The 21463-nt window shown below is 35.7% G+C and overlaps 1 protein-coding gene across 2 annotated transcripts in view; it reads left to right on the top strand.

Moving 5' to 3' along the window:
• Nucleotides 1–8527: 8527 nt before the first annotated feature.
• LOC144448704 (DNA repair protein RAD51 homolog 2-like) overlaps nt 8528–21463 on the top strand; it is a 60618-nt gene continuing 47682 nt past the window's right edge. For both annotated transcript variants that reach the window (XR_013482120.1, XM_078138995.1), the window contains exons 1-7: nt 8528–8662; nt 10414–10574; nt 11860–11973; nt 12567–12674; nt 13309–13445; nt 13940–14059; nt 15989–16172. Coding sequence is in view for 1 of the 2 variants with exons in the window: in XM_078138995.1 (XP_077995121.1) it covers nt 10491–10574; nt 11860–11973; nt 12567–12674; nt 13309–13445; nt 13940–14059; nt 15989–16172 (747 nt within the window). In the remaining variant the exon portion in view is untranslated. The remainder of the gene's footprint in view (nt 8663–10413; nt 10575–11859; nt 11974–12566; nt 12675–13308; nt 13446–13939; nt 14060–15988; nt 16173–21463) is intronic.

The following is a 21463-nucleotide window of genomic DNA, read 5'->3' as shown; positions in this document are numbered from 1 at the left end:
TTCAAAAGCTTGTGCCGGATCTCGTGACGATGTTGAAGGAAAGTGATAGCCTTAAATTATTCCTACCGATAATAGGTTGTTTGAGTATATTTAAGTCGTGATTGTCCGTGTCACTGTTTCCGAGAATTGATGACCCTGGCAGGTCCGGATTACCCGACATATTACACCTAGCACCTCATGTTTCTAAATCCATAGATTTTGTAACACCGCAACAACAGACTAAAGCCTAACAAATCGACCAACGCCTATAACACAATTCTAATTGTTCTCCGGGAAGCTTTCACTACGACAGGAGTCATTTAAGAACGGAACTTATTTTTTCGTCGTGAAAGGTATCAGACCAATTTTTACCTTCACAGTTAATCATATACGGGTAAATAGTTACTGTTGATTTCCGTGTTTGCTTCGTACAAGATTCTCATTGTTGTATCTAATGATAACCTATTACAAACCAAAGATGTATATTTTGCTAAGACTGACTCGTGTGACAAATCTCTTGTCCCGACAAAATATTTTAAATCACTGGCAATTGAAATAGCTTGTTGGTCAAAGCTTTTTGGCGGGTTTATTACTAATGTGTAATAAAAAATATCATTATTATGGAAAAGAGCAGAAAAATATAATACACAAAAACGATACAAAAATACACCCCTCAGTCACAAAAATAGGTATGAAAAAGGGCCATTTGTACAGAAATTTATGTGTTTTTCTTAACATAGTAAATTTAACTTTGTATTACAGTACTTTATAATAAAAGCAAATTGAAGAGGCAACGAACATGGTAGAAACTTGGAATCAGCTATAAATATAGTGTTTACAGAGAAGAATACGATAGTTTAGCAGGAGGTTTTCCATGCTTCGTTATTAAACTTATAACCAAGAATAACACCTTTTTTTGGTCAAGTTCACCTCATCGTCGTAAACCACAGTCTCTTTTACGGCACCGTCCAAGGCGCACCGCCAAGTTATTTCGCAGTTTCGCGGAAGAAAAAAAACACCTGGTTTGCGAGAATGGCTTATCTTGATTCCTGTAATAGCAGTCCACCATTCTGTAAATTTATGCTAGAAAACGATTACCTGTCTACGTGAAAAAAGGCAGTGTTCAATAGACTGAGGTCGCTCCCCGTAAATGATACAAAGAGCAGATTCAATCTCATTCGTGTCCAGTAAAGTAATGTGTTCAACTAAACATCAATGTGCGTAAGATCGTAAACTGGAAAGCAGCTAAACCTGTTTTGATGTGCACTGTTTTGTCAGTCCAAATATACATATTATACAACTCTTCATCATTCACTGTTATTTCTAGCCTCTTTTGTCTTTCCCACTTTTCTTGTACATATTCTGGATATTTAAAAGTATGCTCTAGAAATGTTTTATGAAAAAATTGTTAGTCTTTACATCTTTCGATAAAATATGAAAAAGTATCTATTTTTTTAAATTTTGGCGAAAAACAAGTATTGTTACTTTCCCTTTAAAATTGATGTATCGTGTATTTAAATTCCAGTCAGGACTAGCTTAGACAAGAAATATTTCAAATTCTTTGTCCCTTTGTCATGTGGTAACTTGCTCCAAATAATTTTAGAGGCCAACATGAAATTGAGAAGTCAGTCATCTATTCTGTTTCATAAAATTACTTTTTTGGCACAGATACTTGCAAACTTTTTCAAACTCAGAAAGTGCACGTAATTTAATTTAAGTGTTTTATGTCTCGAATTTTGTTTATCCTCCAAGATTACATTTGTCGGGTGTGAAATGCGTGTAGAGTAGAATGGATATGGCAAGCCGAATAGGAAAATTGGAATTGGAATTTTCATTGTCCAGTTTTCATAAAATTTGACATCGATGACAATATAACTTGTATTTTCATTATTACAGAAGTTTACAATTTTGATTTTGTTTTCTTCATATTTTGACGTCTGTCTGTCGTTCACTGAATCTCAGTACGTGTGACTCTGTGAACAATTGTGAACGTGAGTAGCGGAGCCATAGCGACGTAGATAAGTACAGATTACTGATACTTCAAGTTGTTCTACACATGCAGTACAAAGGTACTGGCAATCATGAAGTCGTTCTGTATATTGAAAACGATTGCAGGATCTCTGTCAGAAAAAAAGCTCCTGGGGGTATATTAAAAGAATTTGAATTTTGGCCAAGGAGACAGCACGAGTCAGTGTATATATGATCGAATTTAACAATGTTATGCTGCAGAGAGAAAATGCACAAATTTCTCTGGTATTTTGTATAATATAAATACTTCAGATTGAAATCTTACAGTCTGTAAAGTTGTAGGCAATGTATCAAGTTTATTTGTTGTATCATAACATTTGTCGGCAAAGATTGTTCAATAGGCTTCACAAAATCGTTTGACAGAAAATATCCAATGTGATAAACACATACGAGCAATGTTGTATACTATGAACCCAATGCCCTCGAAAAAAAGAACTGGAGTTGTTGATGTTAGCTGAGAAAAGTTCGTGTTTAGTCCGATTTCAGTTTTTTTTAGTATAAAGCGCACCATTTTCTATAAAATATTATTAAAGAACAATATGTTGTCCAATCCTATCAGATAAAGAATAGCCTGGTTACTGCTGACGACTAATCTAAATAAAGGAATCCACGAAAAAAATTGGTTGAAAAAAATTAATTTTGTAAAGAAAATGACCATAAACGTTTAAGTTTTGATATTTTTATAATATAATAATAATACTTTATTTCCACTATATTAATATAACTGAAACTACAAAATCTGAGTGAACAATAAAATACATTTGTCAATGGGCAGACGTGGACATGAGGACAAAAATAGTTGACAAAACAGCTAATCGAGTTTGACCTCACTCAATGAAGAAAATAAGACAATATATAGAAATTTACAACAAGAAAAACGTAATATAATAATGAAAAAAAAATGACCATGATACCGAACTTATAATGTGCGATGATAAATAATAAAACAATGTTAATAAAGAGATGGCATCTATCTCGATATCAGGTAATGAGTGCAATGTTACATAATTGATAGTTAAAACGTAGATGTCACCATAAATTGGGAATAAAATGATACTTTTAAAAAGGAAAACATGAGAACGTAATGGTAATGCTTATTCCGTCAAGAAACTGGTAAAGGACTGCTGAATTTATCCTCCGGAATAAACACTGACGATATCGTATTAACGTCAATGCACTGCTTGTGAAAGTTTCTTGGCAGAGTGAATCACCGTGACCACTAGGTGGCGTTTTTTCACCCTACCCACTCTCTTTTATTTCTAGGAATGATTGACTAACTTCCGGATAAGAATGGAAATATCAGTGATACATGTAACTAATAAGGTATTAGTCTATATACCCTTTCTACTGACATGTCCATACATGTCTTTTCCGTTATCGATCTATGGCAATCGAAACGATAAATTCCAACGTTATAGTTTTTAAACGAGCGAGTTGACACTTAATTTTCGTTTTGCTTAAATTTGTTAATTCCGTGAAAGTAATTAAGAAACTCTTACTCCCACCCTATCAAATATTAAAGAGGCATAAGATGAATGTATAAACTTAAATTTACACTCGACTTAAACAAATCATAAAATCATTTTAGTATAGTAATAATTTTGATGCATGTATTTGATGGGTACCGGTTTAGAGGCATCTTTTGATGTTGGTGTTATCAGCACAGTTTTTTACATTATAAATATAATTTAATCGACATTTTAGTCAGAAGTATACTACATTTAAATGGAATCGACTATTTGTTATACTAGACTGTAATTTACGTGGTGTCACTCAATCGACATCAGGCTACTATTTGTCTGATAGAGTGCCACAATAGATCGTTTCTAATTGACTAATATGATGTCGCAATACTAAGTTTAAGTTCGCCCTAAGTGATAAGTGATGGTCAACTATGCTATGCTATGGTTAGTACCAGGTACCTTTTAATATGTTGCAAAAAATATACTCGGTTTATGTCCATTTCACTAACCATGCTGAATTAATGTACGACTTATAAGAAGAAGGTAACCCAAACAAATGGATAGCCTTGAATAATATCTGTTGATTTGTCAAACTAAGCTGGACATTCTTCAAGTGTAAAAAAAAAATGTTAACTCTGGTTCAAAAACGAAATATGATGTAGTTTCATGAAAATGCAACATTCTTGTAGGAACAAACTGTGAGATAGAAACAAGGAGAAAGTACACCCTAGTGGAAACCATATAGTGGCAAACAAGGACAAAGTAGCGGAAACCATATAGTGGCATATTGTTTATTGGTCGGCCATGTTCTAGTTAGAGATGTATCAGAGCTGATACTTAATATCACACTTGTAATTCTTAAAAAAGATCTTAGTTCGCAGTGAAACACTATACATATCCTTTATGCCTACGCATAAACTTATAATACAAGTGAAATACCCAGAGTTACCAAGAACTAGTATCAACGACCCGGTAGTTGCTCACCTTTTCACCCCAATGTTCAGATTCCTTCATGTTTAATTCCGTAAAGTCGATGAATAAATATGAAAGTAAAAATTGAGACATAAATTGAAGTATAAATTTTCATCTTTTTAATTTCAACCTGTCTTACCAATTTCATGAGTCGTTCATTGTTTGATGAACTAAATCTTGCAAAAAATGTGTCAAAATGTTGATGACATTTAGAACAATTGTTGGAATAACTCCAATGGCACTCGGGGGTATACTTGTTCTTGTAATCAAAGGTTTCAAATTGTCTGTAATTACCTTTGCAAGGCAACAATCGAACGGTGATTGGAAAGATTTCAAAAGTCTGGGCAATTCGATACCTCTCTACATTGTCGACTACGGGCACAAGTTTTCCCATATCTAGGTCGCCGATAATGAGGTGATGGCCTGTATGTATACTTGGCGCTCTGCCACGGCTACAAATCAAGTATAGCTGGTGACACAGAAAAATTAAAAAATTTGGAGATGAATGTGTTGAAGATGTGTGTGTGGGGTTTTTTGGAGGGGGGGGGGAGACGTCACCAGATTTCAAAAATGGAATATAGTTGCAAAATTTCAGGAAGAGCTCTGTAGGTCAATCTCAGTCAGTGCCCCAGTTATAAGATCAACAAGTCATTACTTCTTCTAAGAAAAAACGACACATTTCTATAAATACAATGATGTCATTTCTAACTCTTAAAAATGAGATATTGCTATTAAGTTGTTATAATCTTATTGAACGAATTGGGTCCACATTTGAATAATTCTCATCATTTTTTTTCAAAGAGAAAGGGACAACTCTCTAACACAGATATCTTACATATCATACTATACGTACCATCAGGAAAACGTGAATTTGGCCATGGTTGTCAAGGTGACGTCTACTTGGTGTGATTAATCTCAGCCAATGACTACAAACTTTTCAGTATCTGTTCTTTCCCGCCAGAAGTATCGGAACAAAAATTACTCGTGTTTTGCTTTGTCAGACTCATCTCACTTTTATTATCTAGACCAAGCTGGCTTTGCGATTTGATTTAATATTATCAAGATATTATGTTTATAGCAGTTTTTAATTTTACTCTCATTTTAAATTCACGAAGGGGTGCCTATGATTTTCTTTTGGTTTTGTCTGTATACTAGTATATGTATTTGTGTTTGTGTTTGTTTGTTTGTTTGTTTGTTTGTTTGTTTGTTTGCGCGCGCGCGTGCGTGCGTGCGTGTGTGTGTGTGTGTGTGTGTGTGTGTGTGCGTGCCTGCCAGTCACAAACTAATGGACTCCTTTCATGCCTAGTCTGATTTCGTAACGATTACTGTGATGATCATCATAAAAGTGATGACAGTGTTGATAACGGCAATGGTAGTTTTGTGGTGGTGTGGATGTATGGTGGTGCGATGTGGTTGTTGGGATGAGGAAGGTGATGAAGATGGTTGTGTTGATGAGAATGGTGATAGTGCGATGGTTGTGGTGATGAAGATGGTGGGAATGTAATGGTTGTTGGGATGAGGATTGTGATTCGATGATTGTGTGATGAAAATGACAGTGCGATGGATGTGGTGATGAGGATGGGTGTGGGGATGGGGATGGATGTATTGACAGGGATGGTGGTGCGATGGCTGTGGAGATGAGGATGGCTGTAGTGACAGGGATGGTGGTGCGATGACAGTTGTGATGAGGATGGCTGTGGTGATGAGTGGATGTCTGTAGTGATGGAGATAGTGATGGTGATGGGATTGCTGTGGTGGTGTAATGGTTGTGATTCTGTCCCTGAAACCTTGACACACTTTCTCAATCAAATGTTAACATAACACCAATACTAAACAATCCAGACAATGGTTGGATCTAACTCAAGTGACTAAACCACATGACAACACATGCAGTTATTTCAATAATTGTGTTTTGCTGTAGGGCAAACTTACTGTGGGTGGAAGTCGGTTGATTCCAATGCCAAGTACAAAATTACAAATATTTCTCAGTTGTCCAAATAAGTGTCGAAACTTCAAACTATGAAACATAATTCTGAGACAATATTGGATCTATTTGTTTGCGATAAAAAATATTTGCAAACTTTGATTAATGACCAATGAGAAAGGGCTACATGCAGTGTCGATGTGAGAAGTCTTTGATGATTTTTATTTTATATTTTTCCCCCTAACATATATCATGCCTAAAATAGTGGTGTTATTGAAGAATGCAGAAAACTATATCATAAAGTCAAATCTGAGTTATTATGATCTAAAAAGGAGGTCAGTTGTTAATAATCTCCATGAGGTCTTTTCAAAGGCGTACTCCTACAACTGTTGTACCTGCAGTGGGGCGTGTGTAACATGATATCATCAACAATATACAGCAAAAGTCATGAGTTGCAATACTCGATAAGCAATTCAGTATTCAATAATCTTAAGCATTTGTTCACATCTGTATTGATTGATAAATTTGAATTGGTTAATTTATACTTTTACGTGTTTACCTTCCGAGTTAACTGTACATGTGAGACCTGAGTATTTTACCTTTGAGAAGTGATATATGTGATTAGGGCTCATCGCATTCCCTATTAGATAATTCAAAGACCCTCCACCCATATGGGTATGGTGGGTCTATGGATAATATAATTAAATCACCTAGCATGTCGCAAAGCTTTAGGGAGCCTTCAGTATTACAGGGGGAGGGCCGGAGGAATCGGGGGTCACATTTTACAAACCTGTTGTTAGGGGAGGGTCATATTTTGCATTATAATGTTTGGGGCCGGGGAGGGTCACATTTTACAATTTTACAATCCGTAGTTTTGTGACCAAATTGAAGATTCAATGTGTAGTCAATTTGTTTTGTGTGTTTTGAGATGTAAAAGTGAGATGAGCACTCAACACTTATTTTTACGAGTACTTTACATGCCAAAGTACAAATACATATATTGTAAGAAAATATTTTAATAAAACGATGCATTTTATGTCAGACCTACGAAAGCCGTAGAGGGACTTCTGACAGACCAGTAGTGGTCTGAGATTTTATTGAATGTACAATCTCACCTTATCACTCACACTGTCCGTGAATGTTGTTGCTAAAATATCTACATATAATTAACAGTTATAGTAACCAGTGCCAAGTTTATCACTCTTTTATACACATGTGATACATGTACTGACTCAAGTAGTGACAGTGAGTCAGATGAGAGTGACACTAATAATGGCAATACTGAAGGTGAAGGTGATGTGATGACAATGATATCAGGGAACTTTTACAGATCAGACAGAGTATGCACAACATGGAAAGCACGTTTTAGATTCTAATTGTCACTTTATCCGTACAAATATTACTTTCTAATACAGTCAAAATAATTTACATAATGGGAAGATTGATTAACGTTCAGTATATGCAATTTGCATGGGGAGGGTCATGTTTTACAAAATGGGACAAAGGGGTGGAGAATGGGTGAGGGTCTTGTTTTACTTAACAGACCGTGTGTGATTTCCCCCGGCCCTCCCCCTGTAAATACTGAAGGCTCACTTATTTCTCAACCATTGGTTCTTGAGAGATGCTGACACACACGCACACACACACACACACACACACACACACACACACACACACAAAGATAGACACACATGTACACACTGCAATTGTATATACCGTCTATTCGTTTTCTGTATTCGAATTGAAAACAAGGAAAACTTTCCGTTTTTCTTTTCGCAGTTTCATGAGCCTCATATGCGACATACGAATCACCAGAGAATCACGATGCGACATAGCCATCCCAGGAGCCACCCATTCTGTGCACAGAGGGCGCACTCTCTAGTGTTAGCGCAAATTGAAGACGAAGAAGACTCACTAGTATTTGGCTCGTCTAGAATTCTAAACTGGTACAGTGTTATGTATTAAAAGCTTAATTACTAATTACTAATGGTATTAATAATGAAGTTTTTAATACGTAATACTGTACCAGTTTAGAATTCTAGACTAGTATTTGACATGTTGGGAACGAAAAATAATTACAAAAGAAAGGTAAATCAAATAATATCGTAGAGGGCGCAATAACGACAGCAAAGCTCGGGCCATTCCAGCGCCAGTCATGAGTTCGTATCTCCAGTGCAGTGCATATGCATATGCTGTAGTACGCTCATAGTCATACCTCGAGTCATTCTTACTTAACATTATACAACATATACTGAACTTCTTTACTTGATATCCCGTGAAGTACTGCATCATTCAGGTAAATATATTTCGTTTGTGAACTGCAGGGAGAAGCAATACAGTTCGCTTGTCGTTGTGAGAGGTAAAAGGTCATGTAACCGATACACCTTCGCACATTCCACATGATGATCATGATCCAGAATACGAGAAAAGGAAAGTAAAATAAGTTTTAGGAATGAGTATTTTGGTCGGAAATGAAAGTTGATGGATGACCTAATAATAACAGAATCGCGTATACAATTATTTGTGCGCATCAAATCTTGGGCTAGATAGTCCATTGGCCCTCTTGGGAGATTGAGTTTGTTATTTATTTCAGGAAGGAAAGTGCAGTCATAGACCCGTGGAGGGTCTATGGTGTAGTCAACTTTTAGATTTTTTTCTAAGTTTCTAGGGACCCTTGGGAGGCTACTAGTAACTGGGAGAAATGAAAAAAAGTTAACCACATTTTCTTTCCAAAAATTTGTAATGAATAACAAATTCAAAAGATGAGGTATGAGACAAAAAACAAATCTCCCAAGGGACTCAGGTGCCAGTCTCGTCTTGGGTGTCCAGAACTCGGGTGCACCAACTGTGTTAAACTGTTTGATCAGTATGCAAAGATTTCATCCAACAGATGGATGGATGCTTAAACATGGAGGTAAAAGTGTGGTGCTCCATACCTCCATGCTATAAGTAAGGTAAAAAAATGAATTTTCTACTTAGAAAATAAAATAAAATAAAATAAAATAAAATAAAGTTTATGCACTTAGTACTAATACTCGTTTGTAGCTTCTAGAAATTAGAATGGTCTGAAGTTTCTAGTTTCTAGAATGGTCTGAAGTTTCTAGAATGGTCTGAAGTTTCTAGTTTCTAGAATGGTCTGAAGTTTCTAGTTTCTAGAATGGTCTGAAGTTTCTAGTTTCTAGAATGGTCTGAAGTGTTTGTGAGGTTGTGGACCTGAAGGATGTACTTTACTCTCATTTTTTATGAAATCATTGTAATTTGTACCATTTCATTCAACATGCTACATACAATATGCAAGGTACTAAATAGTCATTTTATCACTTTCTATAGGTTTCATGGCAAAGGACTTTGTGATTTGAGTATTGCCTAAATTTGCTACCATTTGTTCACATCGTAAAATTGTGCAGCATCAGCCAACAGATATGTCAAAGCATGAAATAATTCAAGAGGTTGCAGTTATGTTCGTGGTGTTCCACTGATATTGTTCATGTTATAAAGTATTAAATTGAGTGGAAAACAAATTATAAAATTATTCAGACAACATTTTTTGTGACATCAGAATTGTGAAGCAGCTTTGCATCATATCATACACACAAGGTTTTCAATTCCATTATGATTTTAATCACTTCGAATTGCACTCAGTATTTTGTTGGGACATTAATTGTGCTGTAATTTGAATGTAAAATCATCACATGCCACAAGGTGACTAAGATCCCTAGACTGTCGACAGTCATTCATGCCTTTTTTGCTACGTTTTATCTAGAAGTAAAGTCATTGCCTCGCTCCGATCTGAAGCAATACTACTATAAGTTACCATGTACTGATGGCTGAGGCCGTAGCTCGGGCCTATGGCCTTTGCTATCAGTACGCGATTCAATTGCTTTGGATCGGAGCGAGGCAACAACTTTAGTTTTAGATAAAACGTAGCAAAAAAAGGCACGAACGACTGTTGACAGTCTATAAGATCCCCAGTAGTAGTTGTGCATGTACTTTATCTTTCACCATCAAATTGAACACATCAGTATTGTTGGCATTACTTTATTGCAGGTACACGGTATCTGATCCATAGGATGATGTGAGATTTAGAAGTGAGAGATACACTGTATGTTTATTCAGAGACAAGTATGACCAGTAAGAAAGTAAAAAGGCTGGGACTAGACTCCATCATTGTCAAACGACTTGAAAAACATAATGTGACAACTTGTAAGGTAAGTGATATGTTTAGACAATTAATTAATGTGAAAATGTTTCATCATAACTAGAAGTCAGCTGTAATTTAAAGGAAATTGTCATCCTGATGAGGGTTATTGATCTGTGCAAATCAAAAGCTTGATGTTCTTTACTAAGTTGATTTGTCCAAGCTTGAATTATTTTATCAGGTCAGTGAATAGTTTGTACGTAATATATTGTGCCACCCTACAATCTATCAGCCAACACTCTAGTATAGAGAGGATTGATTAGAGCTGAACTATATGATTTGTCTTTACAGTCTACTCAATATTACCCGCTGTTAACATTTCCCCTGTCACCATCCTAGCATATTAAGAAAGTAAAAAAGCAAGCAAACCTCACAGTTGCTATGTTGTTGTTGGTCATGGCATTTCACTGGGATAGACTGCACTGACTTGAAAAGCTTGGACAGTTCCACAGAGACATGATAGTGAGCATGCAACAGAACTCTGTCATGTAGCCCCAAACCTGAATGGAAGTCTGTAGAATTGTAAATATGTTTGTATAAAAAAAATATTATGGGGCGCAATTCCAGTAGAATAAAAAAAAATAACCAAAAACAGAAACAGACAAAATGCTGTAATCATAACTCTTGATCATATCTTCAGAATTATTGTGCACCAAAGGAAATATTTCTTGTAACTTTTCTATGAGATTGTATGTAATAAACATTATCTGATTAAATTCTGATGTATTGGTCAGCTTGTTGTTCACTTCGACTTATTACCTTTGTGTTTGCCTGTATCATGATTTGTTATGTTTACATTTTTCATATCCTCTACATTTGACTGATTCTCTTTATCACACGAGACCATAGAATAAATGTTGTACTACAGTGTTATTATAACTGTAAGGCTGGTGTAGATTGGTTACACTTATCTGCGAGAGATTTGAAATTTACCAGTAATGAGAATTGGTCAGATGTGGGTTAAAGACCAAAACCAAAATGGGAACATGTAATACAAAGGACAGTTCAAGCAAAAAAATGAAGGTAATAGTGAAGGTAATAGCCGACCACAACATTGGATTGTGATCAGATTGATAGTAAACCCCAAAATGGTAGACACATTTGTCATGTAAAATGTGTAAGTAGTTAGTTAGTTTAAAGTTCATATTATGAAGCAAAATATAGTTATTGGTTTTTTGCAAGCAAGGGAAAATTTTCAGATACATATGTCCTGTTGTAATTAAAGTGAGTGTTTCTATGTTAAAGTCTGTCAATATGGACCTACAGCATGATTAGATTCTTTATGTTTCTTACAGGATATTATCACTAAAACATCATTGGAATTACTGAAGATGACCAATCTGAGCTATAACACTGTCAAAATGATCTCTCTTACTGCCAGTAGGAGCTGTGCTCCCAAATCACACACAGTAAGTACTAAAAATGTTGACCTTAGCTGGTCATACAGGCACATGTTTTACTGAAAATAGTATGGTCAAACTTCAAAGTGAGTGGGTAGTTAATAGTGTACTGGTGTATTAAAAGTATAACAAGACTCTAGGTGTAGGATCAAAAGTGATAGGAAGCTCTAGGTGTTCAAGATATATTGGCCATTTCTGTCTTGTATCAGTGTTGAAGAATTCGTGACATTTAAAAGTCAGATACAGATAGTTTTTGAATGAAAGCTGCACTTAAATTTTATCAAAGCAAATGTTTAAAGCGTATGCAGCCTACGTTCATTCATAGATCTTAGAGGCTGTCTTGATGATTTTTTAAAACAAAATGAACCTTTTTGTGAAAAAGTGTCAGTGTTGCTATACTATTTTTCAATAGCATATACTTTTGCATGGACTGATGTATTGAAAAATGAATGAAAGTCTTTGTAGCAGTCGGCCTCTCATTCTCTGTAGATAAGTTGGTAGGCCTGTAGCCTCCATAGGAGGCTGGATAGTCGACCTAGCAAGTGTTCTTTCCATGTGAAGGCTAATAGAATTGTAACACACTCTTTGTATATTTGTCACAGGCTTTTGATATGATAGAAGCTGATAACAACTGTGCATTTCTTTCCATGTCTTTTCCTGCATTGGATCAAGTACTCCATGGAGGTATACCTACTGGAAGTGTTACAGAGGTGAGGTGCAACACAATAATGTTTCGGTGATTCAATTTTGATCGTAGTCGCCACCAATTCTTTTCCCCTTTGATGATGAACCAAGTATAAAAAGGAGATTTGTACCGTTTTGCTCTTTGGTAGTGATAATAATTGAATAATTGTGCAGTGCATTAATTACTTTGAGGTAAAGGTGTAGATACATGTGCATTACCTGTATCATTAAAACTTGTGTACATTGTACAATAGATGTTGGAGAAATGTACAAATTACTTGAGCATGGATCTGACAGTAACAAACCATATGCTAATCCCTATAACATGTCATCTCCTTCAAGCTATGTTCTTCCCATGATAGTATATCATAAATACTCATCTCCTACCTATGCTTTTATCTACATAATACATGTACTGTCAGTGTTCCTCACATGGTTGTAGTTTGTAGTTCTAGTGCCAAAACAAGTTGATGATGTAATATACATGTACTTTACAAAATGTATAAAGCAACACTGAGAAAAAAAGGCCATGTATATAGAGAGTTAAAACCTTTGGTCCTCAGGGTCACTTCATAAACAGATTTCAAGCTTGACAAGAGTATTATTTATTTTTTTCACACTTTCACTATGACAACAAGTAAGAGAACATGTTTATTTCAGATTGCAGGACCTCCTGGTTGTGGTAAAACCCAGACATCAATTTTACTAAGTGTGTTGGCAACACTGCCCTCACGTCTTGGTGGTCTGAATGGAGGTGTCATTTACATTGACACAGAGGGAGCATTCTCAGCTGAAAGGTAACATTCATCCTTTATTCAGATTTGTTGGCTCTTTATAGTCCAGGCATGCTCAAGTTAGACTTTCAGTACCAATATTTTTGTCTATTAAAGATCCATTGATGAAACTTTTCTTACTTCTGTTTCTCTGTTAACTCACCATTACTGATTTGTAAATGTATGGCTTGTTCATGCCTTGCCTAAAGAATTGGCTTTCTGGCTTGACACTGATGAGTCCACCGAGTCAGATAGCCAAGTCTCTAAGGAAGTTCATCTCTGTGAAGGTGACTAACTTTTGTGAATGGTTCTTGTAATTTACTACCCAGATATTTTGTTCTGACATTAAAATAAACCATTTGACCAAGTAAGAAAATTTATCGATAAACAGTAACCATTTATGTTGAATGATGCCTATGACATTATATTTGAAAAGTTCAAGGCAAATTTTCCAATGAATTAAATGCAATTTAGAATTCAGTTGTTTTTATTTCTATTGATTTGTTTGTACTGTACAGATTGGTTGAAGTAGCTCAATGTAGGTTTCCAGATTATTTTAGCACAGATGACAGGATGACTGATTTAACCCACAAAGTATCTATTCATTCTGAAACTACCTGTGAAGGTCTTCTTACAAGGTAAAGAATTAGTATTATATGAATTTGCCAGTCACTTCATCAATGAACTTCATGTTGAATGTAATGGAGAATTTATAATTAGTGATGTTTATAGCCAGAGTGAGATGAATTATTTTCATTTCATATTCCTATCTCCTTTATATTTGATATCATTATGTACTCTTTTTAATATGATTCAGAAATGACAAGCAATGATCAGTTCTTTGGACTATAGTGTATAGATCATCAGGTTGTCATGGTTATAGTGTTGTGGCTGTTTCCTCCTGTCTGATTTAAGATGGGTGGCAAGGTGGGGCAGTTCTTTATAAATATGATATGGGATAAAGATGTCTGTTAAGAGGATGCTCACCTCTTAAAAACTTGATACAAGACTCAACTAGTAGCTTGATTGTGGCTGGGGAGGGTGACTGTAAGAATGTAAGGGTTGTCTCTATACTCGTCTTCAACTCGTTGTGACAAGGTTCTTTTGTCACCTGTGTTTACCTTGCAAAAATATAGAGGAGTACTGAGTATAGCTATAGCTATTTGGTGAAAGTTGACATAAATAATGACTTTTCAGTGAAGCCAGCTGATTCCAGATGATTGTGAGTGAGTCTAATCACAGACACTGGAGAGAGTCTCTCTCCAGTGTCTATGGTCTAATGCAAAGCTGCGTTTCCATTTCAACATGTTAGTGTGAGGGCGCCCTTCACAAAGGCCTCAACACAGAACTGTTCACCTCCTGACCTCATACAGACTGTCACTTCCAATTATTTTTCAAAACATGCTAAGTCATGAAAGCAGTGGTAATGATTATTTCTATGACATCAAATGCTGTTTGATTATAATTTGTACAAAAACCACATATAAGCATGAAATCAACCCCAAAAAGATATAAAACTATCCTGGGAGCACGTACCATAAAAAGACAAATACTCATGGTAGCTTCTTTGCCTATGGCTATTAAATGCTCAGCATAATCTAGTGTTAAGTCAGTAAGCATCTGATAGAAAGTGACTGATTTCATGAATATCTGGATGATAGATATCACAATGAAAGTAAAAATCTGTGTCTCTCAATGCAGTCAGCTGTCACAGGTGGCTGCATGTTTGGCTCTGATTGATAAATATATTGAAATGTTGGAGAGTGATCTCTCTCCAGCATCTATGTAGCTGCAAATAATTGTAGGATTTGCTGTGATTTTGAGGGTTTTTTTCTGCTGTTTCAGTGCTTTTTGTCATTCCGATGTTTAACTGGAAGCAAATGCTACAATTCCTGTAACGTAAATGCAAATAGACAGAAGCGATTCAGATCTGAATCGTAAAGTTGGGTGAATTTTTCTGCTAAATTACACCATACCTGCCAAAAAATCGGACATTTCCTAACTCCAACATTAATTACAGAGCCTTCAAGACCCAAGAAGTGTTCACAGAGGTACCCCAATCCCGTCAAAATCAGCAAAAATAGCAATGCATGCAGCATTTTGAAATGGGTAGTATGCTTACATCTCGCTCACATTTTCAGTTAAACATTGGAATGACAAAAAGCACAAAAACAGCAGAAAAACCCCTCAAAATTACAGCAAAGGCTACGATTATTGCAGTTAGCACCTATGCTACAATGCTTACTTCCTATGTGACATGGAAATATGTTATTTCTTAAATTCATTTATTCTTGAATTAAATCAAATCGTAGAGTGATACACCCTCACGTAGGGTGTATGATTAAGAGAAGTAAGTGTTTTATTTTTAAGTGTTATATTTTTAATTTGTTGAAACCTAGGAATAAATGTTTCATGATGTATATCTTTAGTTATTAAAAAGGAAGGTAACTAAGGTGTTTTGTGTATTCAGTTGTTATTTTTTGTGGATATTTGATATTCTCTCTTTTGCTCCATGTGGAGTATAATGGGTATGTATTTGATTCACATGTCGTTGTTATGTTTTCCAGGTTACAAAGCCTTGAAGAAGAAATTATCCTACAAAATGTCAAGTTGATCATCATTGATTCAATTGCCTCTTTAGTGAGGAAAGAATTTGATAGTGGTATTGAAGGCAATTTTATACATAGAAGCAATATTTTGAGTAAACAGGCCACATTACTGAAGAACCATGCTCAGGCCTTCAATATACCAGTAAGTGAGACAATACAATGCTTTGATAGGTTTGCGTTAGAATTGCATAGTTGGGGTTTTGAAATATGATGTTTATCAAATTTGAGGTATAGCTGCAAGTTTTTAGATATGAATTAGCAAGTGAATCTTGTGTGACTGCAGATCTCACATGATTTCATAATAAAGTGTTTGAAAAATCCTGACTTCATGACTTTGCAACCCCCCCCCCCCCCCCCCCCCCCCTCCTCGTTGATAGATTATACTAATGATTATGATTTACGGTACATTTATTTTTTGTGGTTATGCTAATTCAGTTGTGCACTCACTGCTTGTGAATAGTCTTTATTAGTTAAACTGTCGCAGTGTCATCCAGTCCGGATTTTGGTGTCACTGTGTTATGTAATCATGCAAGATTTCACTTTTTATTTGAAACTTTTCACAGAAATTGGGGAAAACAAAACCAAATGCTTAATTTTGCCAGTTTGTGAGAGAGAGAGAGAGAGAGAGAGAGAGAGAGAGAGAGAGAGAGAGAGAGAGAGAGAGAGAGAGAGAGAGAGAGAGAGAGAGAGAGAGAGAGAGAGAGAGAGAGAGAGAGAGAGAGAGAGAGAGAGAGAGAGAGAGAGAGAGAGAGAGAGAGAGAGAGAGAGAGAGAGAGAGAGAGAGAGAGAGAGAGAGAGAGAGAGAGAGAGAGGGGGGGGGGGGGAGGGAGGGAGGGAGGCTGTCTTTATGTATTTATATACACATTTGTGTGTACTGGTATATGGTGGGTAGCTTATAATATTTATTTGAATAAACCAAAATGATATGTCATGAAAACAAAAAATCATAATAAATTAGCACAGTTTCTGAAAATACAACAATCATAAAACCATATCTTAGCGTACGATTGTATATGTCATGTTTTATATTGATGACATGCTCCATTAATTGCCTGCAAGTAAAGAAATAATAGTATGTGTATTCAAATCATTGAATGCCTTCAGTGGGAAGAAATAAATCAGTAAGCTAAATGGGTGAAATGAGTTCAAATCATTGATGACGTACATTAATGATTACCTTCAAGTATAAAAACTAAATAACAATGACTCCAAAGATGATGTCATTGGGTAACCTTTAATGTTCTATAGAGAGTTCAAGCAAACCATTATAAGAATTAAATTAATTGGAAAACAGGAAGTGAGATAGTGAGTTAGAGGTGAATAACATATAGCACATGTACATCTGTATACACATATGATAAAAGTGTGTTCTGTGGTAGATACATGGCAACTGTTTGTAGTCGTATCACAACATATCCTTGTGTTCCGTAGTCTGGGAACTGTAGTTGTTTGTTACTGTTTGTAGTACCCCTTACCATGATAAACTTTATTCATTCAAATCAGATTAAGAAATTCAATTATGTCGTCACTTGTGCACAAGTGCCATAATGTCGAAGTGGAGGAAACTGGAGTACCTGGGGGAAACCCTGTGTTGTTTGGAAGGGTCGAACTGAGCAAAACCCATTTTACATACAGAACTGGTTATATTTTAATCAAACCCATCCCTGAGCGTGCTCGAACCCAGACTGCAGGAGTAAGAGGCATACGAGCTCAGCTCCTTAGCTCAGCCACTGACAACCCCCCACATGTACAGTACACATATCCATGTGTTCTGTAGTCTGGGAACTGTAGTGGCTGGTTACTGTTTGGACAAGGTTTACTCATTATTTAGCAGTGTTTTATTGTACCATAAATTCACTTCTCTTTGATGGTATGGATTATGTTGAGTAGAAAGACAGCAATGAAGTGAACTTCTTCAAGGCTATGAAATGTATACACTGAGAGGCTTGTTGGGTAGATTCAACATGCCTATCGAGAGAACACCCTAAGATTGAGGAAGTTTGTTATGCGACCGTTGTTACGAGGAGGGAGAATTTAGGTCAGGTTTGAAAGCCCTTAAAATGTAGCTTTGTGTGTTGCTCTGAAAAAAAAACCCTCTTTCACAGCTGTCAAAACATAATATTGAAAATTATCAGGGATAGGGAAAAATTTGGAAATAATGAAAAATATTTGATTAAGACATACAATAGTGGTGTGTTGAAAACGCAGTAGATAATTCATTACAAACTGTCACCCGAGTGACATTTTGACAACAGCAAAACCTATTGATTTTTGTGGCATAGTTCAATTTTCTGTCAATTTTCACTGCAGCTAAACTCGCCAAACAGCCTCACCCAACATGAAAATATTATTACAACAAGTAATGAATTCCTTGACAGACAGTTTTGAATTAGCGTTACAATGAAATGAAAAAACAATTGAAATATTAGTAATTATAGATATGACAACCATGTCATAAAAAGAAATGAATTCTCAGATATTCATGAATTAGCGTCACCGATGAAATGAAAAAACAATGAAATATTATTAATTATAGATATGACAATCATATCAAGAAGAAATAAATAAATTCCTTGGCAGACAGTCATGAATTAGCGTCACCGTTGAAATGAAAAAACAATGAAATATTAGTAATTATAGATATGACAACCATATCAAGAAGAAATATATTTCTTGGCAGACAGTCATGAATTAGCGTCACCGATGAAATGAAAAAACAATGAAATATAATTAATTGTAGATATGACAACCATATCAAGAAGAAATAAATTTCTTTGCAGACAGTCATGAATTAGCGTCACCGATGAAATGAAAAAACAATGAAATATAATTAATTGTAGATATGACAACCATATCAAGAATAAATTCCTTGGCAGACAGTCATGAATTAGCGTCACCGATGAAATGAAAAAACAATGAAATATAATTAATTCTAGATATGACAACCATATGAGTCATTAATATACTGCTAGTGTCACTTGATACATTCTTGGCTGACTTCATCGCTATTCCTAAGACAACATTTTATGCCGGATTTCCTACAATCATAATATTTTATTGACAATGAGCATGACAATAAAGCAGTGACTGTTAAATATGAAATAACGTGCAGCAGTCAGTTGTGTTTAACTGATATGATTGATAGAACAGTAAGCTATCTGGCTTGAGTATGTCATTTACAAGAAATGTCGGTGTCAAGCCAGCATTACATATGTCATGTCAGATAGCCAAGTCTGTCAAGCCAGAATGTCATGACAGATAACCAAGTCTGTCAAGCCACGGTGTTGTGACAGATAGCCAAGTCTGTCAAGCCACGATGTTGTGACAGATAGCCATGTCTGTCAAGCCACGATGTTGTGACAGATAGCCATGTCTGTCAAGCCAGAATGTTGTGACATCTAGCCAAGTCTGTCAAAGCCAGAATGTTGTGACAGATAGCCAAGTCTATCAAGCCAGAATGTCGTGACATCTAGCCAAGTCTGTCAAGCCACAATGTCGTGACAGATAGTCAAGTCTGTGGACTAACTACAACTGAACACTTCCAAGTTTGATTTAAGAACTTTGGAAACAAAAAAAAGAAAGCATGGTAATATGGTACCTACACTCATAAGATAAACAACTATGATAAGTCTAATTTAGACTTCATTTGGCATTCTGAATTGTACATTGTAACAATGGCTGCATTGTGTCATTGTTCATCAATAGTGGTTTTAGTAGTGTGTTGTTTATCAGTGGAGACTTGGAAACAATTGTTCACCTATCCACAGTTGATGCGAAAACAAAAATGTTTTTATGTACAATGACAATGCAGCTATTGTTACATAGATACAATTCAGATTGCCAAATGAACCCTTAGGGTGATTGACATGATAGGGGCATACTCTCTCTATGATAGCGGGACATACTGTGTTAGAGGTTCATGTATTTGCAGAAAATCAGAAATACAGTACAGACTACAAGTTTATAAAAATTGTAAATCACCATCATCAAGATGATGGGTAGAGAAGTTTATGTCTCCTGTAGAGACTCAGAAATAGTAGTCTGGATGCCAACGTGGTCTCTAACTAAATCACAATGATATCGTATAGGGACTAGACTACAGAAATAGTGGTTTATAAATATTGTATACCTTCAGTTGTTAAGAAATCCTGGTTTAGAAATACTGCAAGTTTACCTGCTGTTCTCAAAATCCCCAGTACAGTAGCTGTAACAGTATGTTTACATAAATGGTTATTCTTGCTTTCAACTTCTGCTGTTGTACTTGTTGAAGCATATATGTAAGCACCTATTTTCATCAAACTCTATCTCTGCATCCCAAAAAGTTATGATTTGATGACAAATAAAAAATCAAAGGCTGTACCTAGTTCATGACTGTTTACACATGGACATCAAGCCAGTTTACACAGTATTGTCAATAGTACTACTATTGTCAACAATGAGTAAAGAGGTAACTTGGCCTATCAGAAGGATTTGGACATTTCCAGTAAGGGTTCAGTATATTTTTCATCAAACAAAAATTTGATAAAAAATATGGTAAAATGTTACTGCTATTGAGATTCTGGAAGATAGGTTTGACAATTTTTAATGACAAATGCATTTGTAGTCTAATCCATCAAGTTTCATGAACAGTTTACTTAATGTGAATTTCAAAAAAATGTCCACCTTATCTTTACGTTAAACCAACTTGTAAGAAAAAGTGTGCTTGTCTTTTTTACTTAATCTATTCTCACGATTCCATCATAGATCCTGAAGTCAGAGGGTCTATGATTCTATCCATATAACCATTCATTTCACACACCAAACACTTGAGCCACTTGTCCCTCAATTACTGCAGTGACAACTGAGGATTTGGCGTACTAAGCTAGAGACAAACTAAAACTATTATTGTGTGATGTCACAGTGGTAAATTATACAAGTGGGTGATAGTTTTTGCTCTGTCGTGCAGATATAATCACCCAGGCCTGTAATCAAGAGAGTGTAAACACTGAAAGTCCACAAAAATGTACACTGCCAAATCATGGAAGTCTTCAGAAACACCACCCTACTGTCCACAAAAATGTACACTGCCAAATCATGGAAGTCATCAGAATCACCACCCTACTGTGAGTACAAACTACAATAAAACCAATGCCATTCAATAGCTTTAGCATGTCACAACTATAGTGTTAGTTTGTGTCCATTGTATAAAACCAAAACCTAAAATGTCGCTGTCATACCTCCACACTCGACCAAAACACCACATCCATTTTACACGTCTTTGAAATGCATAATGTACTGGTAGCAGTAAAACAATGATGGTGAGACTTCTCGTCCATTGGATTGGTATCCATATGGATTTGTAAAAAATATTTATATTATTATGTATTATTCAAAAGCAACAACTAAATATTGGTACTTGAATTCCAGCTACTGGTATTTCAAATGACTGTGCCA

This window comes from Glandiceps talaboti, chromosome 2, assembly GCF_964340395.1.
Source record: "Glandiceps talaboti chromosome 2, keGlaTala1.1, whole genome shotgun sequence".
Taxonomy (NCBI): Eukaryota; Metazoa; Hemichordata; class Enteropneusta; family Spengelidae; genus Glandiceps; species Glandiceps talaboti.
This window is presented reverse-complemented; position numbering and strand designations above follow the sequence as displayed.